The following is a 21,635-nucleotide window of genomic DNA, read 5'->3' as shown; positions in this document are numbered from 1 at the left end:
ATAATGAGTCTCAGTCTCCACTAGATTGACACTCGCTTTCAGCAGATAGTCAAAGCTGTGTGCGTGGGATTGACGATGGTCAAGTGGAAACACTTATGTTCAGTGTCTGTTCAGTATCTTAGTATTATTATGCTCATCTCAGGTCCCAGACAGCTTTGTGATGAGATGGTCCTTAGTGCCGTCATCATCGTTACACAATGCGTTGGATCACTGTTATTGACAACGAGCACGTTTGGCTCCGGGACTCAAACACTATATCACCATGCATCATGGCTGTAAGCGCTGTGTTTACATGTCAAGGACTCCCGCAGTCTGGCTGGGAAAAGGTCAGACAGCAGGCACTCAGGAAAAACACCATTCACTCCTGCAGTCTGGATGGGAAAAGGTCAGACAGCAGGCACTCAGGAAAAACACCATTCACTCCTGCAGTCTGGATGGGAAAAGGTCAGACAGCAGGCACTCAGGAAAAACATCATTCACTCGACATGTCGGCCGACTCCATTAAGCGGCAGTTCTCAACTCTTCTTCTGCGGCGGCCTTATGCTCCTTCCCAGCATGAGGCCTTGTGAAACCTGCCTTGTGTAACGTCCCCCCACAGCTGGGAATCAAACTCGCAACCTCCGGCAATGGGAGGCGGACGCTCTAGCGAGGAGGCTAGAACCCATGAGCTCTAGCGTTTGTCGCTAGAGCGTGCGTCTCTTTAGGTCTCGGAGAGTGAGGTTTACTCACTGCACAGCGCCACCCGCTGGCTACTGTTACATCTGAACCTTCCCGTAGACACAAGGGTCTGGGAACACCGTCTTGGTGTCGGGCAGCAGCTCCTCGGTGACCGTGAGCTCGTCCAGCTCCGTGGCGAAGTGGTCGGTGCTCTCCACCAGAGACGTGTCCTTGGCGGCGCTGTAGGTGAGCGCCACGCTGTAGGCGGCCGGCCGCTCCGAGCCCTTCCGCCCGCAGCGGCAGATCTTGCGGAAAGCGGCGCGGAACTTCTGGGACATGGCGTTGTAGATGAGCGGGTTGATGGCGCTGTTGAGGTAGATGCAGCTCCGGCAGAACAGCAGGAACCAGCTGTCCAGGTAGGCCTGGTCCAGGAAGGAGTTGACCACCACTAAGGTGCGGTACGGCATCCACAGCGCGGCGAACAGGATCACCACCACCGCCAGCATCTTGGTCACCTGCAGGGCCACAGGGGGGGGATATGGCAGCTGTCATTGCAGTAAAGCTCTCATGGGAGCACTTGCAACACTGAAACCAGCCAGATCAATAATCTTAAGCAAATAAATAATCGCAATAATTACAGATATCGATCTAAACCTGCCATAGTGTATGGGGGATCAGGATTGAAAGATTTTCCAACGTGCATTTCAGTTCGTACTCTGACTCGTGACTCTGACTTCATATGCAAATCTATTAGGACAATTGATTTTCTTTAATCAACAGCGAGGGAGTGTTGGCCATTTGTAATCTCAGTCAGATGTCAAAGTTTCGACAGATGTTTTCAAAGTGGGAGGAGTCCAAAGTGATTTTGTGTTTGTTGTTACATTAGTTATCAAAAGGAGATCTCATAGAATAGCCTAAATGTGTGTGATTTGGTTAAAGAGATATTTCAGAGTTTTGGGGAATTTTACTGTTTATCCCACTTTCCCAGAGTCAGAATCAAATAACTACCATCAGACAGGCCTTTTTTATGTACTAGGCATCTCGCGTCGCCCGCTACGCGCACTCGAATCCTAGGCTCACCCGCTGCGCGGGCTCGTCCGCCCTGCACCTCGCCGAGCTGGCCCTGCAGCTGCCTCGCCTGCTCACATTTTCCCAACTTTGCATCACTGATGACATCACAATGATGGCACAATGTCTATGACATCATCAGTGATGTCACAATTGCGCAAGTGTAACCAAAAACCACAATTGCTTGAGTGACATCACTGATGATGTCATAATGCCTATGACATCATCAGTGCCTAGGACATCATCAGTCATGTCATAAGATGATTTTGGTCAATATTATAATGTCACTGATGATGTCATAGACATTGTGACATCATCAGTGGGACAAAAATTTAAACAAACAGTGCCCACTTGCTCCCTTTTATATAAATTCCTAGGCTCTGCTAATTCCTAGGCTTGGCTGCTGCGCGGCCTCACCCGCCCTGCAGCTCAACCGCTGTGTGGGCTACTTTGCTCTTATGACATCACTGATGATGTCACAATTGCTCTCATGACATTACTAATGTCACAATGCCTATGACATCATCAGTGGGACAAAAATTGAAACAGAGAGGAGACAGAGATTGCCCACTTGCCCCTTTTATATAGATAGATGTAGTCTCAAGTATGTCAAACAGCAATATGAGCTCAATCTTGGCTATCTTGGCTCAATTGTTGAGTGCCTATTGGAATAAATAATCATGATCCCATAGATATCCAGGAATTGAGTGAGGTTGCGCCAAGCTTTGGGGGGACAAAGCTGTTCAGAAGTGTAATTTACAATTCTCCCTGGAAAATGTTTGGTACTGAGAGGACCAGCAAAACAAATACCCAAGAGTTTTATATTGTGTTTGTAAGCCTAACCATGTAATAAGGTGCAATATTTAAAAAAAAAAATCTTAAAACAAGTGAACCAACTGTCATTTCACTTGTTTCCAGCATAAGTGATCTGCTTGTTTCAAAAACTGCCTTGGAAACAGTGCCGTTATCTCACCAGGCAGAATTTTACCTTTGTTTTATGGAAGGGAGAGAGAGAGACTGAGGATAAACATTTTCGCAGTGGGAGTCAGGGCAGCTGGGATGAGAGTCTAACCATTGAGAGTCTAACACATTGTTAGCACACACACACACACACACACACACACACACACACACACACACACACACACACACACACACACCTGTCTGCGGGAGGTCGCAGTAGAGCTGGAGTGGCGAGAGTTTTTACAACTCGTCTGCTTAGCTGCCGTGTTGCCGTGCCCGTTCCTCTTCACCTCCTTATGGTCGGACGGCAGCGGGTTGAGGAAGAGGATCCTGGCGATCAGTCCATACAGGATCGCAGAGAGCAGCAGCGGCAGAACAAAGAAGATGCCAAAATCAAAAAAGTAAATGGGCAAATAAAACCGCCTAGGCACTCTGTAGCCGCAGGTGACGATGGTGATGTTATCATACACCAACTCCTGGATGGCTGACAGGTAGAACCACATCACGCAGTACACCGAGGTAAACACCCAAACACACACAATTATTTTCTTCGCCCTGGACAGCGTGCACAGAAACTGAGCTTTCATAGGATGACAAATGGCGATGTATCTTTCTATGGTGAAAGCGGTTATTGAGCAAGACGAGGCGTTGATTCCCAGATACTGTAAGTAGGTGATGCCGAGGCAGCCGTAGTGTCCAAACACCCACGATCCAAAGACACTGTCCGTTATACTCGGCAAACCAGCCGCTGTCAGCACCATGAGATCGGCCACAGCCAAGCTCACAAGGTAGCAGTTTGTGGGAGTCCTCATGTGTTTGGTGGTGAGCACCACCAAGATGACCATCACGTTACCAACGATCCCTAAAACGCATATCAAGAAAAGCAATAAACTACTTAGCACTTTGTACTGGATGCTGTGGTCCGTCCAAATTCCCAAAGTGCTGTTCAGTTCTTGAGCTGCAGTGAAGTTTTCCATCTTTGGGGGCAAAAAACGCTGTATCGGAGTCTCCGATACAGCTCCGATTCGGAGAACAGCTACTTCACCCTGTGCGTTTAGCAGGTTTTACGCACGACGGACGCGGCCACTTAAGCAGTTCTTCGGTCTGGAAACGTGTGTGTCGCAGTCAAATGCATCGAAACTGTATCCACAGACGTGTGCTATATTCATTAAACCTACACAGAATACCAGTGCTGGACGTACACTCGCATAATACCCCGACAATTCATTGCCAGGTGGTGCGTAAAAGTGATGCGTCGCCGTGTTCTGCGCACAATAAACTGTCGGACAGATAGCGGGTTTGATCCTTCTCTGGCACGGGCTGTCATTACGCATGCGAGCTGATCAGCCCGTCGCCTTTTCCAGCTCACCTCAGACTTCACTGTAAACAAAACTGTTGCCAAACGATCAAATAAATAAATAAATAAATAGACTCAATTAAAAATTCTTACATATTTTATCTGTTGATTTGTTCAAAGTGACTATAGCCTAACTGCCAGTAGCTATTCACTTTCTGTTTTTACATGAACCTCCGGGGCTTCTATCAGTCAACTCAACAGGCAACCACCTTTAACTGCAGGCTCTGCTCTATGATGAAGCTGATCGATGTAACGGAACCATTTATTTATAGGTGTGTAAAACAACACAAGGTTAATTAGTCTACAGTGGGTGCTTGGAAGACTGCGCAACTGCAAATGTCATCAAGTATCCCACCCCTAACCCCACCCCCCTCAAGTATCCCACCCCTAACCCCACCCCCCTCAACAGTTTAATTTGTCTTACTCTATATTGCTGATGCATGAAATCATGGCAGCAAGCTGAGGTCAGGGAGGCTTTCCCTGCTGGCAAATGTTGGAGCCAACTTCCAAGTGTCCATATATAGGCTATGCGGTCACTACAGGTTTTCAAAGTGGGAGGCGGGCCTCCCCACGGGGGCTTCAAACTGTTTCAGGGGAGGCTCAGTGAATAGAAGTAAAAAAAAAAAACATATTTACATTAGTTATCAAAAGGATATAGAATAGCCTACAATTTGTGTGATTTAATTAAAGAAATAGTCATCTTTTCCTGCTTTGCCCACTTTATAGGCTACCAGTAAATGCCTTCAGACAGACATGTGGTGTAGTCTGAAGTATATGTCAAACAGCAATATATATCAGGCTATCTTGGCTAAATTGTTGTTTCTATTGGATCAAATAACATAATCATGATCCTTTAAGCAAATTGAGCGAAAATAAACAAGTAAACTGAGAGGGGGGGGTGCCTTTATCCAAGCTTTGTCTGAGGGGAGGCCCACCGTCACAGACTTTGAAAACCCCTGGCCTAGAGAATGGCATGATAGGAAAATGGTTGGTTTTGCCAACTGCAATTAAGATACGGAAGAGGGGTTCATTTGTAATAAATAAGGATCAAAATTATTTAAGAAAAGGGTTTAGCTTGTAAGAAAATTGAATTGATTAAAATCAGCTAGATTCGCTGTCAACAGGTAATTTGCTTTACTCCAGTGTATTACCCATGAGGAAATATGAGTATGCAATAATTCTGTGTATGTACTACTGACTGAAAATCTCCCCAAACATCCTCCTCCTCCTCATTATTATAACAGGGAGAATTGTGCTCTCTCTGTTTCAATTTTTGTCCCACTGATGATGTCATCAGTGATGTCATAAATCACTGATGATGATGTCATGAGTGATGTCATCAGTGACACACACGAGAGAGATTGAGGGAGAGGGGGAGAGAGACTGAGGGGGAGAGAGGGAGACATTCTGTGCACGGCAATAGGGCAGGCGAGGCCGCACAGCAGCCAAGCTGCGGGCGAGGCCGCGCAGCAGGCGAACTGCGTATGCGAGCTGCAGGGCCAGCTAACTGTATCAAGCAGCGGGCGAGCCTAGATATCGAGCGCTGCCTAGTATACTTATAACAACACAAAATAGCCTAAGTACAAACTGATCCATAACAAATAATGATCCAGCACCTGACATCTGTGCTGCCAATGTGATGTACTACCAACATTGCCTGTTCTGTTCTGTACTGAAATATGTAACCTGCTTCCACTGCCGTGCTGTCCTTTCTGCATCTAACATGGGGATTTGCCAGTTGCCTGTTCTCCACACAACACTGTGGAGGTGGGACAGCTCTCTCCTCCACACCAACTGTGCACATGCGAACTGAATGGTGACGACGATCACGCCAACACTCGCCTTTCTTCATGCGATTGTGTTATGAGCTTTGAGGTTGCCAGCAGTCCATTCTGAGCAACAGGTGGACCAGGACTGCAGGGAATTACATAATGACGCCCCCCCCTTTCTCCCTCGGCTTCCGTACTCACACTGAACAAGATGTGTGAAAAAAGACTCATCTGAAGTGCAGTCATCCCTCCGTTCATCTGCTTTCTGATGACACAAATTATACAAACACTGAGCCTGGGTAAAATCGTTTTTGCAAATAATAATAACATTGTTTTAACATGCTGAGAGCATCCAGTCGCTCAGTTTACTGCAGTGGTTCTCAAACCTTTTTGACTTCAGTACCCCCTTTCCCAGATTTCTGAATCCAGATACCCCCTTTACCTTACAACATTTTGTTTAGCAAACCGCAAGAGAAAACTATAGCAAATGATGCAATGAATGAATGATTACCCACCTTTTGAAGAATATAACATTACAAAATAAGAAATGGAGTGAAAGAGTTCAAATCAGTGCCTCCTGAGCAGATTAATTTTTAAAATTTCATTTATTTTCATGATTTATTCTGACCATTTGATCCTTTCTCTTGAGTACCCCCTGTTGTACTTCCATGTTCCCTAGGGGTACGCATACGGCATACCCCACTTTAAGAACGACTGGGTTACTGCATCAGCGCAATTAAGTGAGTTGCAGTTAGCTGTAAATAATACATATTTTTGCACTACTGAATACATCCTGCACTGTTTCCAGATTAATGAAGTCATTGTATACGGGTGTATACAGTAATATATTTGTATGTTTTGGCCAGGGGCGTAGTGGAGGGTAAACGCAGTTTACCCACCTCTTTGAAATGAGGCAGAGTTTACTCACATATTTTCAGATCAACTGTATCAATCAATGAGGGGAAACAAGGTGGATAAACTGCTCACCTTCGATAGCTTAGTCTTGAACCAAGGTTTATTCTAACCTAGATTCTCTGATTCACTGAGTTCAGAGTTAACTATCCTTACTTTGGAGTGGGGTACATCTCTACTTTGGGATTCAACAATGTGGGTTTTAGAGCTTGTCTGTGTTCAAACTGGTGCAAATGCTAAATAAGACCTTTGTCTGTCAGCCTGTCTATCTCTGGGCTACAGATGTGCAGGGTGAAAAAGCTCCCGTAGTTTGCTCAAAATAGCTGAAACCACTTTCTTTGCAAACGGTTTACATTGCAGTATCATGCAGTTTCACAAAGAGACTAGGAGTTTCTTTGCCTCCTGTCTCCTTGTCCATGTGATTCCATGATGATGTGATGCTTCAGATCGCAGCAGCCAGAGGAGGAGAAGTCAATTACTGAAAGAGTTTTACTGCCACCTAAAGGACAAACCGTTACCACACCAGCACCAAAACTGAAAGGAGAATCTGCTGAAGAAACCCAAACCATTTCCACAATCTTACACCCCATTTACACCTGGTTTTTAAATGCGACCTGTATCTGGATACGTTATCTGGATAATGGTCACATTTAAAAACCAGGGGTAAATGGGGTGTAAAAGATCTGAACACAATGTGAGTCAGGCTACCTCCAGATGTGGTCAAGAAGTTCTGATCACATCCTGATCACAATGCATTTACACTTTGCATTAGCGTGCATTTTTCCTTATCCGGATACAGGTCACATTTAAAAACCAGGTGTAAATGGGGTGTTAGACAGTTTTTTAAATATTTAACACTCCATAATCTTAAATCTGTAAGATTGAGAGACACTTCACGGAGCAGCTCTGTGATAGGAAGACTTTGTTTATGGTTGGTGTGATCTTTTACATAGTAATGTTTCATAGTAATTAATGATCTGTGTCAGATCATTTACACATATCCCAATAATACCCTTTGTGAGTGACGACCCTCCCTGGACCCCTCCTGGTTCTGTGACTTGCAGGAGCCTGGTGGGTGGGCTCGTCGTTAGGGCTGATCGAGTGCAGTTGGGCCCTGTGGACTCCCTGAGCTTTAAGAGCCATCAGGGGGCCATAATAATCAGTCATAATAATCAGTCAAAGTAATAAGCAGTCACTCCCTCCCCCCTCTCTCATATACACCTTTTGTTCAGTTTTCTTTAATGTATTTTGTGTTGTCTAGTTATTTTCCCCTAGTTTATGTAATTGTTTTAACTTTTACTTTGGTGTGTGGCTCCCTTGACGGATTGTAACATAATGGGTGCTCGTCCAGGATTTGAACCCGCGACCACACGCCATGTGAGAATCATACCCCTGAGACAAGTCAGAGCAGAAGACTGAGGGTTCCAGTCCCTTCGTGCCGTGTGGTTTCCATACAACCCGGCTGGAGGTGGGGACAAAGAAGGGAGTCACACGCCAAAGTAAAAGTTAAAACAATAATTTATGACGTAAGCTATCAGGAAAATAACCAGACAGCACAAATTACATTAAACAAGAGAACAGAGTGCACGTGCTATCTGTATCAGCCACACACACACACACACACACACACACACACACACACACACACACACACACACACACACACACACACACACACACACACGTGACAGAGATGGAGTGCTGTCTTATAACTAGAGTAATGTTTTCTGTCACCGGGGTTATGGACTGGACCCCACTGTGTGTGTGTGTTGTGTCTGTGTGTCTGGGTTGTGTGTGTGTTTGTTTTGTGTGTGTGTGTGTGTGTGTGTGTGTGTGTGTTTGTTTTGTGTGTCTGTGTTGTGTGTGTGTGTCTGTGTGTGTCTGTGTTGTGTGTGCGTGTGTGTGTCTGTGTTGTGTGTGTGTTTGTTTGTGGACTGGACCAGGGCCGTAGCCAGAGTTCCGAAATAGGGGAGGTCCAGCAAGGGGAGGCGGAAAAAAATTTGAGGGTTTTTTCCCCCCTTTTTTAGCCATATTTAGAGTAATATATCATTTTAAATCAACATTAGGATTATACTGTTGTGATGTCATTATTCAGTATATTCTCTTTCATGTCACCACCTGCTCAGCTCTCCATAATTGTAACTAACAAACACAAACTGTTTTAGCCAAATTCATATCAAAATGACACCTACAAACACAGGTACCCAAGCCGTACACAACACACAAAGTCATCATCGATAATAAAAAAAACATACAGAGGGACATTTATTTATTCCTGATAGGAACGATTGAAAAATAAAATAAAATATATTATGTTGTTTTTAACTTTACACCACCTCTTTTTGTTACTTATTGGGTCATGAAACTGAAACCATGCATATAGCCACCTGCATACCTGACTTCGGGAGCTTGGCAATTGGCATCATGCATGATTAGCCAGTAGCATCCCAACGTGTCACACAGGTAACATTACTTAAGAGACAGACTAGACACTTACTTTCTTGGTTGTTGCTAAAAAATCTGTCAGTGTCACTCACTGTCTGTCGTTCACTCGCTCACTGTCTCGCAGCTCGCTCACCTTCAATTATCTCGGCAGGCAGACAGAGAGTCATCACTCACCACCATGCTGCTGCTCTCTCAGAATCAAGTTACCGCGGACGCGGCATCAGATGACTTCCTGCCTGACCTGCCTTTCGTTTCAAAATAAAAGAGATCCTGTGTTTTTCATGCTTTTCCATGCAGATTGTTTTATTTTTTTCTCTGAAATATTAGGGGAGGTCCGGACCTCCCCGTCCTCATAGCTAGCTACGGCCATGGACTGGACCTCAGTGTGTTCACCATTAATTGAGTGGGGTCAGGGTCTGAGCAGCGGACAGCTTCTTTTTACGGCCGACCTTGAGTCGCGTGCGTGTGTGTGTGCGTGCGTGTGTGTGTGTGTGTGTGCGTGTGTCTGTGTGTGCGTGTGTGTGTCTGTCTGTGTCTGTGTGTGTGCGTGTGTGTGTGTGTCTGTGTGTGTGTGTGCGTGTGTGTGGCTGACAGCCATGTGGGTCTCAGTAGGCTTGGACTGATTTCCTCATGAAATAGCCTGCCACGTGCAGTGCCACCGTATCGGTAAATCAAAACGGTCAAGCGTCATTTGACATTTTAAAGTGCTGTTATGCCTTCGCTGAGTTATTACGCATATGACAGGAAAATACGGGAACATTCACTGCTGGCTTTTGAGTGAAAAACAGATTATTATTTTTTTACTTACAGACCCTGGCAAACCAAATTCCACAAAAACCTTCCAACGATGTAATTTAGGGTCTTATCTGACTAATTGTAAGCCTCAAAAAGTAGGAGACATTAGTTTCAACCCAAATCCTAAATATCGCCATTTCCCTGTTTGCACTGTTTGCTGAGGCAGGGTTTGAAGTGGGCGGTGCTTATGGCTCCAAAACTGACTACCATCTGACGGTCACTTGGCGGATCCAATCATCAAGTAGCTTGCGGTTGTCCGTTCTTACAAACCATTCGTGCGCCCGCAGCCCCCTCACAGTCTGCCTCTCTCAAATGGAGCGAGGGGGGGGCGGGCACTGCGTCTTGTCGGACTCTGTCTGAATGTGACCGGCCGTGGTAGAGTGCTGCTGATTCAGTCCAATCAGCAGCATTTGAGGAGGAAAACAGAGCGAGCCTGCTCCACTTTCACACACACACACACACACACACACACACACACACACACACACACACACACACACACACACACACACACACACACACAGTCCGCTCAGTCTTCCTCTATAGTCTTTTTTTTTTACCTCAAACCTCGACTTGGACTCAAGGATGAACTGATTAGATTTTGGTGGTCACAGGTCAAAGTTCAAGGTCACTGTGACCTCATGAACTCCATTTCCAAGCTTGTTAACGCGATATCTCAGGAACGCCTTGACGTATTTTTTTCCAATTTTGCTCAAATGTCTACTTGGATGCAAGGATGAACTGATTCGCTTTTGGTGGTCAAAGGTCAAGGTCACTGACCTCACGAATGCCATTTTCAAGCTCGTTACCGCGATATCTCAGGAACGCCTTGACGGAATTTCTTCGAATTTGCCTCAAAACGTCCACTTGGACTCCAGGGGGAACTGATTAGATTTTCCTGGTCAAAGGTCAAGGTCACTGACCTCACGAACACGATTTTCAAGCATGGTAATTATCTCAGTAACGCCTTGACGAAATGTGTTCACATTTTGACTCAAAGTATGGACATACATGGATGTCGACTGCTCACTTGTTGGTGGAGGCATACTGTATATCCGCAGTGCGGTCGTTCCAGTTGTATCTGTTGGGGCACTATTTTCGATGATTTTATGACATTTAATAGGTCTCGGAGGAAAACGAGCCCGTTCCGGTTTCTAACACACGGTCAAACACACACGGTCCCGCCCACACAATCCTCTGCCTTCAGAGCATAGTTGAAACGCATTGAGAACATACTATTTTGCAGCTCCTAATTCTACCTACTTGGCGACATTCGAGGCGAGGCGTACAGGCTAAAGGGGCCAGACGCCGTTGACCCTGAGATACCTGCTGAGGATGCAGAAGGGGTTCCCAACAAGGCGAATGCTCTGACCACACTTCCACCCAGGAATACCGCCGTGAGGAGGAACCTGCAACACCGTATCGTAGCTCCTGCAGTTTCTGCTTGTAGCGAAGCATCTTTGATGTTTATTTCACCACCAGTTCAAATTTGACTGGGTGGTTAATAAAAAAAAATCCTGGGGTGTGACAAACTCAAAACACATTTATTTTTGGTTTCCAGGGACTTTACAAACACTTATTTTTGATCTAGTGTACAATATAGGGGTAGGTTTATGTGTACAATTCCTGTGCCCACTGTATAATGGCAGCAGTAACTCAAAGGAATGGCCACACTGTGAGGTTTGTGGCTCTTTCGTATAGCAGGTGTAGACACACCAATAGATCATAGGCACACACACCATCAAGCTTAGTCCATTCATATTCATGAGACATATCACTGCATTGAATACAGCGCACTATTTCATCATCTTCCCTGTGCTGCCATCTACTCTGCTATTATTACTGTCGAAACACGTTTTCCAACCTGAAATAGAACTGGCAGCGTTTCTGCCTGTGTTGCATGTTTGATCACGGTGGAAACTAGAAGTGCACTTGTAGAGCACAGACCTCCGCCAAGGCCAATACTAGTCTGCTATGATATTCACATTTTGTGAGTCGGATCAGAACCTTGACCCACCCACATCCTCCCACCCACTCCCCCTCATCACCCCTCGAACCCCCGACTCTCTACGCCACAGTGGTTCCCAACCCTAGGGTCGCGACCCTAAGTGCGGTCGCCTGGAATTCAAATAGGACAGATTTTTATTTTTATTTTTTTAGTTCGGAGTTTAAAGTGATAATCTCTAACATTTCAGCTTTGTTCTCTTGGGTGACACCTATGGCGATGAGTGGCGATTTTCAGAAAATACTTCAAATGTCATAAAAGTGCTCCTCATTTGTGAAGATTATCTTGCTGAATACAAACTTTGCTGTTTCATAAACCTTTGTTAAGCACAGACCTTATTTCATTGCATTTAACTGAAATCCCCATACAAAAACCCCATTCACTCTTACACAGTGTGTGCAGGCGTGCATGCTCTCCGGACTCCATCCTGCGGTAAGAGTTGGGTATTTCTTTTATGAAGTGGAGTGGGCGTGGCTTCGAAGGTCTGGAGCCAGGCTAACCCCCTTCCCCCCCCTCCTTGGATCATGCTGGAGCTTTCCTCATCCTTGCTCGGCTCTGTCTCCCTCGCCTCCTTCCCACATTCTATATATAGAATAACATATAGTAAAGGGTGCAGGAGTGGACTGCCTGCTCTATATAATGTATTGTGGGTCAGGTCACCCTCTGCTCCTGTTCTTTTCCGGCGTGAACTACGAGTCCCTTGGTGCCGTGGTTTCCATATGTTACAACCCAGCTCTGGGTTGGGAACAAAGAAGGGAGTCACACACCATCATACAATAGTCAAAGTTAAAACAATAATTTATTACATAAACTAGGCCGTAGTAGTTGAGTTAATCAATTATTTGTCACATATTTTATGTAATAAAAGAATAGGACTTTCTCCTTGTCTCTGGCTATCCCTGTTCTCTAGGAGGGCTGATTGCAGATGGGCCTTTTTCACAGCAGCCATATTGTGTCTAAAAGGCAGGAAGTAACACAGGTGCACCAAAACATTAATTAGAGTTTCCAACTTCCAGTCCATTTAGGTTTTCCAGTGCTGGGGCCCTAATGAATGAGTTGGTTGCACCTGTGTTTACCCTGCCTTTTAGACACAAAATGGCGGCTGTGAAAAAGGCCCATTGAGTCCACCTGCGCATGGGAGGTGTGGCTGTCTATCAAGCTGGCTTAATTCTCACTGTGGACTGGGGTCAGATCGTGAAACTATTTCTGGTGCGCCTTTCTTGCCAACCGACAGTGGGTGGGGGTGAGCAGACCTGTTAACAGTATAGCCGCGTGTTAGCCTAGCCAACTTCTTGCCAACATCACCTTGCGAGCTCACTAACGCTCGCCTCCTCTGCCACGTGCTCCCTGCCTGTTTCCTGCTTGGTGCTTGCCACGCACGCTGCCTTTGCCACTGCCTGCTGGCAGAACATGCTAAGCCTCGCCTGTCCTGTCCTGCCAAGCCTTGCCTGCCCCCTGCCTAGCTTATTGTCAATACAAACCCTTGGCACCAAGCCTCATGTGTCGCTCATTGGGTTCCTGGTTCATGACAGGCTCGGTTTATGCGAAATGATTTCATATTGTCTATTTCTACTGTTTTTTGTCTGTTGTGTTGTGTTGTGTTGTGTTGTGTTGTGTTGTATTGTATTGTATTGTAAGCAATTCTATTTAATATATTGTCACATTTAATAACCAACCTGGGAAACAAAAGGCAAATGAATGGGAATGCAATTGATCAGTGTTGATACATGTGTTGGGTTGGGTAGCTACACTGTAGATGTTTGGAGGGAGTAATGTTGGTGTGAGGACAAGAGACAGTGCTGCATCCTCCACGCCCCATCATTTCTAGCTCCGCCGCTGCTGTCAGGACGCATTCATTATGTGTGTTTGATGTCTGTGTCAAATACCTGTATTATGATTTAGCTGACTGAACCTCATCCAGAAATATCCTTTACGTTTGTGCTGAGTGTGAAGAGAGAGAGAGAGTACGAGTCGACTCAGCTCAGCTTAGCACCGAAACTTGAGTCAGCTCTTACGCCCCGTGCCTCTGGTTAGCAGCACAGGGTGATCTCTTACACCCCGTGCCTCTGGTTAGCAGCACAGGGTGAGTGAGCTCTTACGCCCCGTGCCTCTGGTTACCAGCACAGGGTGAGTCAGCTCTTACACCCCGTGCCTCTGGTTACCAGCACAGGGTGAGTGAGCTCTTACGCCCTGTGCCTCTGGTTAGCAGCACAGGGTGAGTGAGCTCTTACGCCCTGTGCCTCTGGTTAGCAGCACAGGGTGAGTGAGCTCTTACGCCCCGTGCCTCTGGTTAGCAGCACAGGGTGAGTCAGCTCTTACACCCTGTGCCTCTGGTTAGCAGCACAGGGTGAGTCAGCTCTTACGCCCTGTGCCTCTGGTTAGCAGCACAGGGTGAGTGATCTCTTACGCCCCGTGCCTCTGGTTAGCAGCACAGGGTGAGTGAGCTCTTACGCCCCGTGCCTCTGGTTACCAGCACAGGGAGAGCTCTTAACGCCCCGTGCCTCTGGTTACCAGCACAGGGTGAGTGAGCTCTTACGCCCCGTGCCTCTGGTTACCAGCACAGGGTGAGTGAGCTCTTACCCCCCGTACCTCTGGTTAGCAGCACAGGGTGAGTGAGCTCTTACGCCCCGTGCCTCTGGTTACCAGCACAGGGTGAGCTCTTACGCCCCGTGCCTCTGGTTACCAGCACAGGGTGAGCTCTTACGCCCCCTGACTCTGGTTAGCAGCACAGGGTGAGTGAGCTCTTACGCCCTGTGCCTCTGGTTAGCAGCACAGGGTGAGTGAGCTCTTACGCCCTGTGCCTCTGGTTAGCAGCACAGGGTGAGTGAGCTCTTACGCCCTGTGCCTCTGGTTACCAGCACAGGGTGAGCTCTTACGCCCCCTGACTCTGGTTACCAGCACAGGGTGAGTGAGCTCTTACGTCCCGTGCCTCTGGTTAGCAGCACAGGGTGAGGGAGCTCTTACGCCCCGTGCCTCTGGTTAGCCCTGATGCAGGGCCGTTTGGGAACCAATGTCCTTGGCTAACCTTGGCCCGGCGTCTTTGGCTGCTGCTGCTGACTTCCCATTAGCTATTCTTAGCTTTACCCGCGCTCTGATTTCACAGCAGATCCATCAGTGTAAAAGGCCACACTTGGCCGAATAGGCGTAAATAAAAAAAGGCTGGGCCGGCCGGCTGGAAGCATCACTAGGGGGGGAAATGACAAATCACTTCACATCATAAACAACGGCAGCACAGTCACTTAGTGCTTCTGCAAAAAGGTCTTTGGGAAATACTCCGCCGGAAGCATGTCCTCATCCTCGCACTGTGATGGAGGATGGAAGCATGTCCTCGCACTGTGATGGAGGATGGAAGCATGTCCTCGCACTGTGATGGATGATGGGGACGTTTGTCTCTCGGCACAGTTACTTTTAATTCCACCGCAGCCCTTCTCCTAAAGCTTATTAGACAAACTCCTCGAGAACACTTTCTTATTTACTGCAGTGGCCTGGGGAGGTGCCACACACACACACACACACACACACACACACACACACACACACACACACACACACACACACACACACACACACACACACACACACACTTACACTCACACTCACACTCACACTCTCACACACACACACACACACACACACACACACACACACACACACGCACACACACACACACTGCACCACTATTGGACTGTTGGCCACTGAGAAGCTCCATTGGACTTGTTCAGTGCTTTGCTCAAGGGCACCAGTGAACCTCCTCCGGGTTAAAGCTGCATGGTATCGGTACTCGATACCTTTTAAGGGTGTATCGACCGAAATAACCAATAGTATCGAAACGTCTCCAGGCCAAACGATACCTGCATTTGATCGTTTTTGTACACAGATCTAGAAAAAAAAATCACTATTTGTATGCTTTTGCTCGCAGCCAATCACCGCAAGCGTTCTTCGATTGAATGCGACGTGTGATTGGCTCACTACCGCAGCAGCTGTAACCCATACAGTCTGTGTCGTCGACCGCAGTGTATTTGACAGAGTTGGCAGCACGGCATGCTGAGGTGCCACCAAAACGTATGGCATGAAGTAACCATGCAGCCCTGCTGGTGGTGTTTCTTATTTCACTCCCACACCAAGATCTTCTGCCTTCTTTATCAGATAACTATAGAAATAAAGTGCATCCCTTTGTTTGTGAACCTCTTTGCCTGTTTGTCCTCTCCAGGGCAACACACTTCTGATATCTGCTGATATTCACTTTTCACGCAAAACTGTTTAAAGTGCAATAAACTTGACACACGCTGTGCCATAAGTCTGTCCTGATTAATGTGTGATACATAACATTACACTGGTGGTTTTCAATGTGGGGCCCGGGGACCACAGAGGCTTCATGTGGGGGTTCCAGGGAACCCACAGCAAATTGATCGATTGTTAAACTTCACCTTGAACTTAGAGAATGTAGAAAATCACTGTTTTGATCATAGTTTCACTCTATTATCTCTCTAATACAGACAGTCATGGAATTCTGGACAAAATCATTATCTGACATTGGCGGTAGTGTAGTGGGAGATTCCCTGCCAACCAACACGAGGGTCACAGGTTCGCCACCCCCGTGTTACCTCCGGCTTGGTCGGCCATCCATACAGGCACGATTGGCTGTGTCTGCGGGTGGGAAGTCGGATTATGGGTGTGTGTCCTTGTCGCTGCACTAGCGCCTCCTCTGGTCGGTCGGGGGGCACCTGTTCGGGGCGGAAGGGAACTGGTGGGAATAGCGTGATCCTCCCACGTGCTACGTCCTGCCGGTGAAGCTCCCCGCTGTCGGGTGAAAAGAAGCGGCTGGCAACTGCGCATGTGTCGGAGGAAGCATGGTGCTAGTCTACGGCTCTCCCCATATCGGCAGAGGGTGGAGCAGCGACCGGGGCAGCAGGGGAAAATTGGCCAAGTACAATTGTGGAGAAAATGGCGCATAAAAAAATAAATAAATCATATCTGACAAAAGTGTGTGCGTGTGATGGAGGTATGCTTGAGTCTTTCTGGCACGGCACTGTCATTTGTGAATAATAGGCTGCTAGGCAGGCCAGCCAAAAGCTGTGGGAGTCTTAGTTTCAGTGTGGCAGCATTGGCTTCATGATGTGCCAGCAGCACTGTTAGAGCAACAGTTAAAGCCTGACACAGAATGAGATAATAGAATCTCTATAGTGGAGAAAGGTTGAATCAGGTTCCGATCATTAGCTCTGTAATGTTATACAGAATCATAATATTGGTGATATTGGCTGCACTTTTTTTTTTAAATCAAACTGCATCTTTGCAACCCCATCCAGCTTTAAAGCTTTATTGTATTCTCCTTAATCATTTCTAGATTCTTCTGACTGGTGCATCTGTTCTATTGTTTTCAATCAATCAATAAATGCATTAATGAATCAATAAACCCACCAAACAATAGCGGGATGTCAAATTCCGATGATTAGTAAGACACTTTTGTTGAAGAGCTTCACACATACAGACACATCAATACATCATTGATTGGCTTTATATAGTGCGTTTCCAGGTACCCAAAGTGCTTTAAAAATCTGTGTGTGTGTGTGTGGGGAAGGGGGGGGGAGAGGAGAGAGGAGTCAAAGTGCCAATTAGATATTGAGGGATGATTAGGCCATGATGGAAGGAAGGTCTGTGGGGCACCGGGGTTACACCCCCAGGACACCGGGGTTACGCCCCGCAGAGCACCGGGGTTACATGCCCCAGGACACCGGGGTTACACCCCGCAGAGCACCGGGGTTACACCCCCAGGGCACCGGGGTTACACCCCCCAGGGCACCGGGGTTACACCGCGCAGAGCACTGGGGTTACGCCCCGCAGAGCACCGGGGTTACGCCCCCCAGGGCACCGGGGTTACACCCCCCAGGGCACTGGGGTTACGCCCCGCAGAGCACTGGGGTTACACCCCCCAGGGCACCGGGGTTACACCCCCCAGGGCACCGGGGTTACACGCCCCAGGGCACCGGGGTTACACCCCGCAGAGCACCGGGGTTACACCCCCCAGGGCACTGGGGTTACACCCCCCAGGGCACCGGGGTTACACCCCCCAGGGCACCGGGGTTACACCCCCCAGGGCACCGGGGTTACACCCCTACTCTTGTGAAGAGTGCGGATGGGATCTTTATCACAGAGTCAGGCCCTCCAGCAACTTTGTTTTCCTCCAGAGGGCCATACTGACTTAGATCAAGTAAGCGAAGGGCTACACATTGGACATGAAACACATACAGAATGATGTTAAACTAAATTTATTTGGTAAACATCACAGATTGCTTCAATACGCTATTTGCCAGCCCAGAATGCCTGCATAGGTCCTTTCTGTGAGATTTTTTTTTTTTTTTTTTTACAGCTGTATAGTGTCAATCTGGTGTACTCTCAGGTTACAAAGATAACATTGTAATGTAACATAATGTTGCCTTTTATTGACTGTTTGGGGATAGTTTTGTTTTTCTTTGAGGATGTTGAGGTTCCCGATCGAGATGTTCCAAGGGCGGGGCCATATTCTTCCCATGTGTGGTCTAACGTCTCATCCGGAGGACAGTGCTGCACTCACAGGACTGATACCTGTCTCCGCCCTGCGGATATCATTCATGAGACCAGAGGGAAGAGCACCTCCTACTGGTCGTTCAGCACCAGGCGACCTCCCATCCCAGGAGTAACCACAGTCAGAGCTGCTTAGCTTCCCCATCAAGCCATCCATGTAATGCAGGAGCCCCTGCAGTGCATTCATGATCCTTCCCAGCCTGTCACTCTACAGGTTTCTATACTGTACGTTGCAGTAGTACAGCTGTGCAATCTGTTGCTTTAAATCCTCCGTCACAAATGTTAACACCACCCTCAAGCTTGCTGCCATCATGCTCCTTCCCTCTCAAAAGGTCCTGACCACCAAATGTACAGCTAGCAGAGCGTATATGTATGCATGCAGCACCCACAAGCTTCTGACCACTTGATCTCAGTAAGAACTTGAACATTGGGCAGGAGCACTGAGGCGGTTTGTAATTATGACCTTTGGCTGCCTATAGCCTACATACAGTATATACATGTATATGCTCCAGTGCGCTGAGATGTGCAGGGAAAGAGCAGATGATTCGCAGCAGCTGGGAGGATTTATATTGCATGTTTCCCCTGCATTATTTGCACGGGTGTCACTTGGAAACCTTGCAACTCCACTTTGAGTGATTTCCATGTTTTACCTGCTCCTCTGGCTGAGGAAATGACACGATCAGCCGTGAAATCCCCCAAAAGCCCATCGGATCAACTCTCAAATGCATTGTGGATTATTAAAGTAGAGAAAAATTATGATGATGTCATTTATTCAGAAAACTGCTCATATAGGTGGAAAAAGTACCTCCTGCAATTATGTTTCCTTCTTCCAGTTATATCATAGAAATAAAATAGTTAAATGCATACATAATGTGATTAGGTTTCTACCTGAGCCTGACCTGTGTGTGTGTGTGTGTGTGTGTGTGTGTGTGTGTGTGTGTGTGTGTGTGTGTGTGTGTGTGTGTGTGTGCCACACCCCTGACATAATCTCCCCTTACCCTTCTCGTAATCCCCCCCCCCCCCCCTCCCCACTATAGATAAATACAGAATCACATTATATAGCCTATGTCCCCCTTTTTGCTATTTCATCCCAAAAAAGTCGATCCACCTCCACTTTATCTGGACTAAAATATATATATATTCCTATTCAGATTGCATAATAACAGCCTACCTGAGGTGGTTTGAAATAGCCTATACTACATCAGTTGCTCGTACTCGGTTTCCCACAATGCTGAGTCTCCCGTCTCCGGCACCATGCCTCTCAGTCTCTCATCTGATTATAGTGAATGTGCTGAGGGACACAGAACTTGCTTCAGTAATATAAGCATAAGGCGGTCGGTTCTGCCGGAGCCCAATCTGTGGGAGGGGTCTGCCTGCCAAACCTCTCTGTCTAATTGACCAGGGAGCAGAGCAGCCGGGGATGCGAGCAGCCGCAAACCGGGAAGGAGGTATATACAACAAACCGTTTTTATTCTCTATAATGCCCACTGAAATAGATATGATTAGATTTAGCCTATCAGCCGGTCGGACGATCACTTAAAAACGAAAGTGTTTTAGAAAAAAAACATTTTTAAGAGCTTACAGGAGACGCCCAAAGGAAAGAAAAGTAGGCTACTGTACGTGAGCAGCCCGGAATGTTGTCTTGAATCTTGTAGGCTATCGAGGGAATTTAATTAAGCTGTAAAATGCTTTCACTACATCCAAGGGAGAGGTGCGTATAGGCCACTTATCTTATTTAATTTATGTTTTTTTATTTCAAAATATAAGGCGTTCCATTTTAAAGTAGCGCCTGTAAAACAAAAGTGGTCATAGGCTGCTGTGTTTGAGATGGAGTCATCATCATCGATTCGGTCTGATTGTTCTTTAGTAAGGGGGTTAATGTAGAATTGTATCAAGTTGGAACGTATTGCGATATGCTACTGCCAACTGAGTCTCATGACAGCAAAAAAGCCATCCAAATAATTAAAGTTGCATGGCGATGGCATAGCGCAGGCTTTCGATAAGTCCATCAGTCACCGTGATTGTTTTCTGTCATTTTGCATGCTCCACTAACAGAGACGCACGCATGGGACTGACCCAAGGGGAAACCCAGCCAGCCAGCCCATATTCAATGGCTGATCTCGAACTGTTTTACTTTGATCAACTGGGCGGCCGACCCGATCCGGACAGCACCGCCCTGCTTTCAAATCACAGTCAAAGTATCACCGAGATCAGCTGTTCCGACGAGAAGTCACTTTCAGCACCACGGACAGCGAGCCGGAGAGAGGAGGAGAGGGAAACATCTTTCACCTGCAGGCGGCAAGGAGATGATGATGTCCGGCTAATGCAGACAATAAGTAGGGCTGCAACTAACTAATTATTTTCATTGCATTTTCATTATGTTCATTATTTTCACGACTAATCGATTAGTTGTTTGGTCTATAAAATTAAATTAAAATGCTGAGAAATGTCGAATTGAGTTTCCCAAAGCCCAAGATGACTTCAAATGTCTTGTTTTGTCCACAACCTGAACCCAAAGCTATTCAGTTTATTGTCGGGGAGTAAATAAACCAGAAAATATTCATATTTAAAGTCTGTGTAAAGCGAATTAAGATAGTTGTTTTAAAGGGGTCCTATGCTAACATCATTTATTATTTTAGTCTGGGACTAGAAGAGTAGGCTAGCTTAACAGTAAAAAAAAATCCTATTTATCTTGTACTGTCCCTTTAGTAGAATGTATCAACTTGAGCAGCACTGTGGGAGGGGTGGTGGGGGTACTGGCGACATTTTAGCGGACACATCCCTCAAAGTTTCAGAGCTTTTTTCCCCATGATTTTGAAACCTAATTTTATATAGCCTACTTGGCGACATTTTTAATCATTGAAATTTGGCTGGGTGGTTAATAGCACATTTCTGTGGTGTGACAAACTGAAAACATTTATTTTTGCTTTACGCAGACTTTAAGAACCTGGAATCAGAGAATGTTGGCCTTTTTTCTCTCAATGAAAAATGTCTTACTCAAAACCGATGAATCGATTATCAAAATAGTTGGCGATTAATTAGTTGACAACTAATCGATTAATTGAGTAATCGTTGCAGCTCTACAGACAAGTCCCAGGAGTCC

General features: G+C 46.6%; 2 protein-coding genes across 2 annotated transcripts in view; one reads left to right on the top strand and one right to left on the bottom strand.

Annotated features, from left to right (window-relative positions):
- Window positions 1–755: 755 nt before the first annotated feature.
- trhrb (thyrotropin-releasing hormone receptor b) lies at window positions 756–3,665 on the bottom strand (the record flags this gene model as incomplete). Its single annotated transcript, XM_083646062.1, has 2 exons — window positions 756–1,172; window positions 2,886–3,665. The coding sequence occupies 2 exons, from the start codon at window positions 3,663–3,665 to the stop codon at window positions 756–758; spliced, it is 1,197 nt and encodes a 398-aa protein (XP_083502188.1).
- A 16,977-nt stretch (window positions 3,666–20,642) lies between these two features.
- LOC310785071 (transmembrane protein 74) overlaps window positions 20,643–21,635 on the top strand; it is a gene marked incomplete at both ends in the record, with an annotated part of 1,498 nt that continues 505 nt past the window's right edge. Inside the window, 2 exons of the mRNA XM_083646061.1 lie at window positions 20,643–20,730; window positions 21,611–21,635. The exon at window positions 21,611–21,635 is cut by the window's right edge and continues 505 nt beyond it. Of these exons, the coding sequence (XP_083502187.1) occupies window positions 20,643–20,730; window positions 21,611–21,635 (113 nt within the window). The remainder of the gene's footprint in view (window positions 20,731–21,610) is intronic.

The sequence above is a fragment of the Poromitra crassiceps genome, assembly GCF_964638095.1.
Source record: "Poromitra crassiceps genome assembly, chromosome: 11".
Taxonomy (NCBI): Eukaryota; Metazoa; Chordata; class Actinopteri; order Beryciformes; family Melamphaidae; genus Poromitra; species Poromitra crassiceps.
This window is presented reverse-complemented; position numbering and strand designations above follow the sequence as displayed.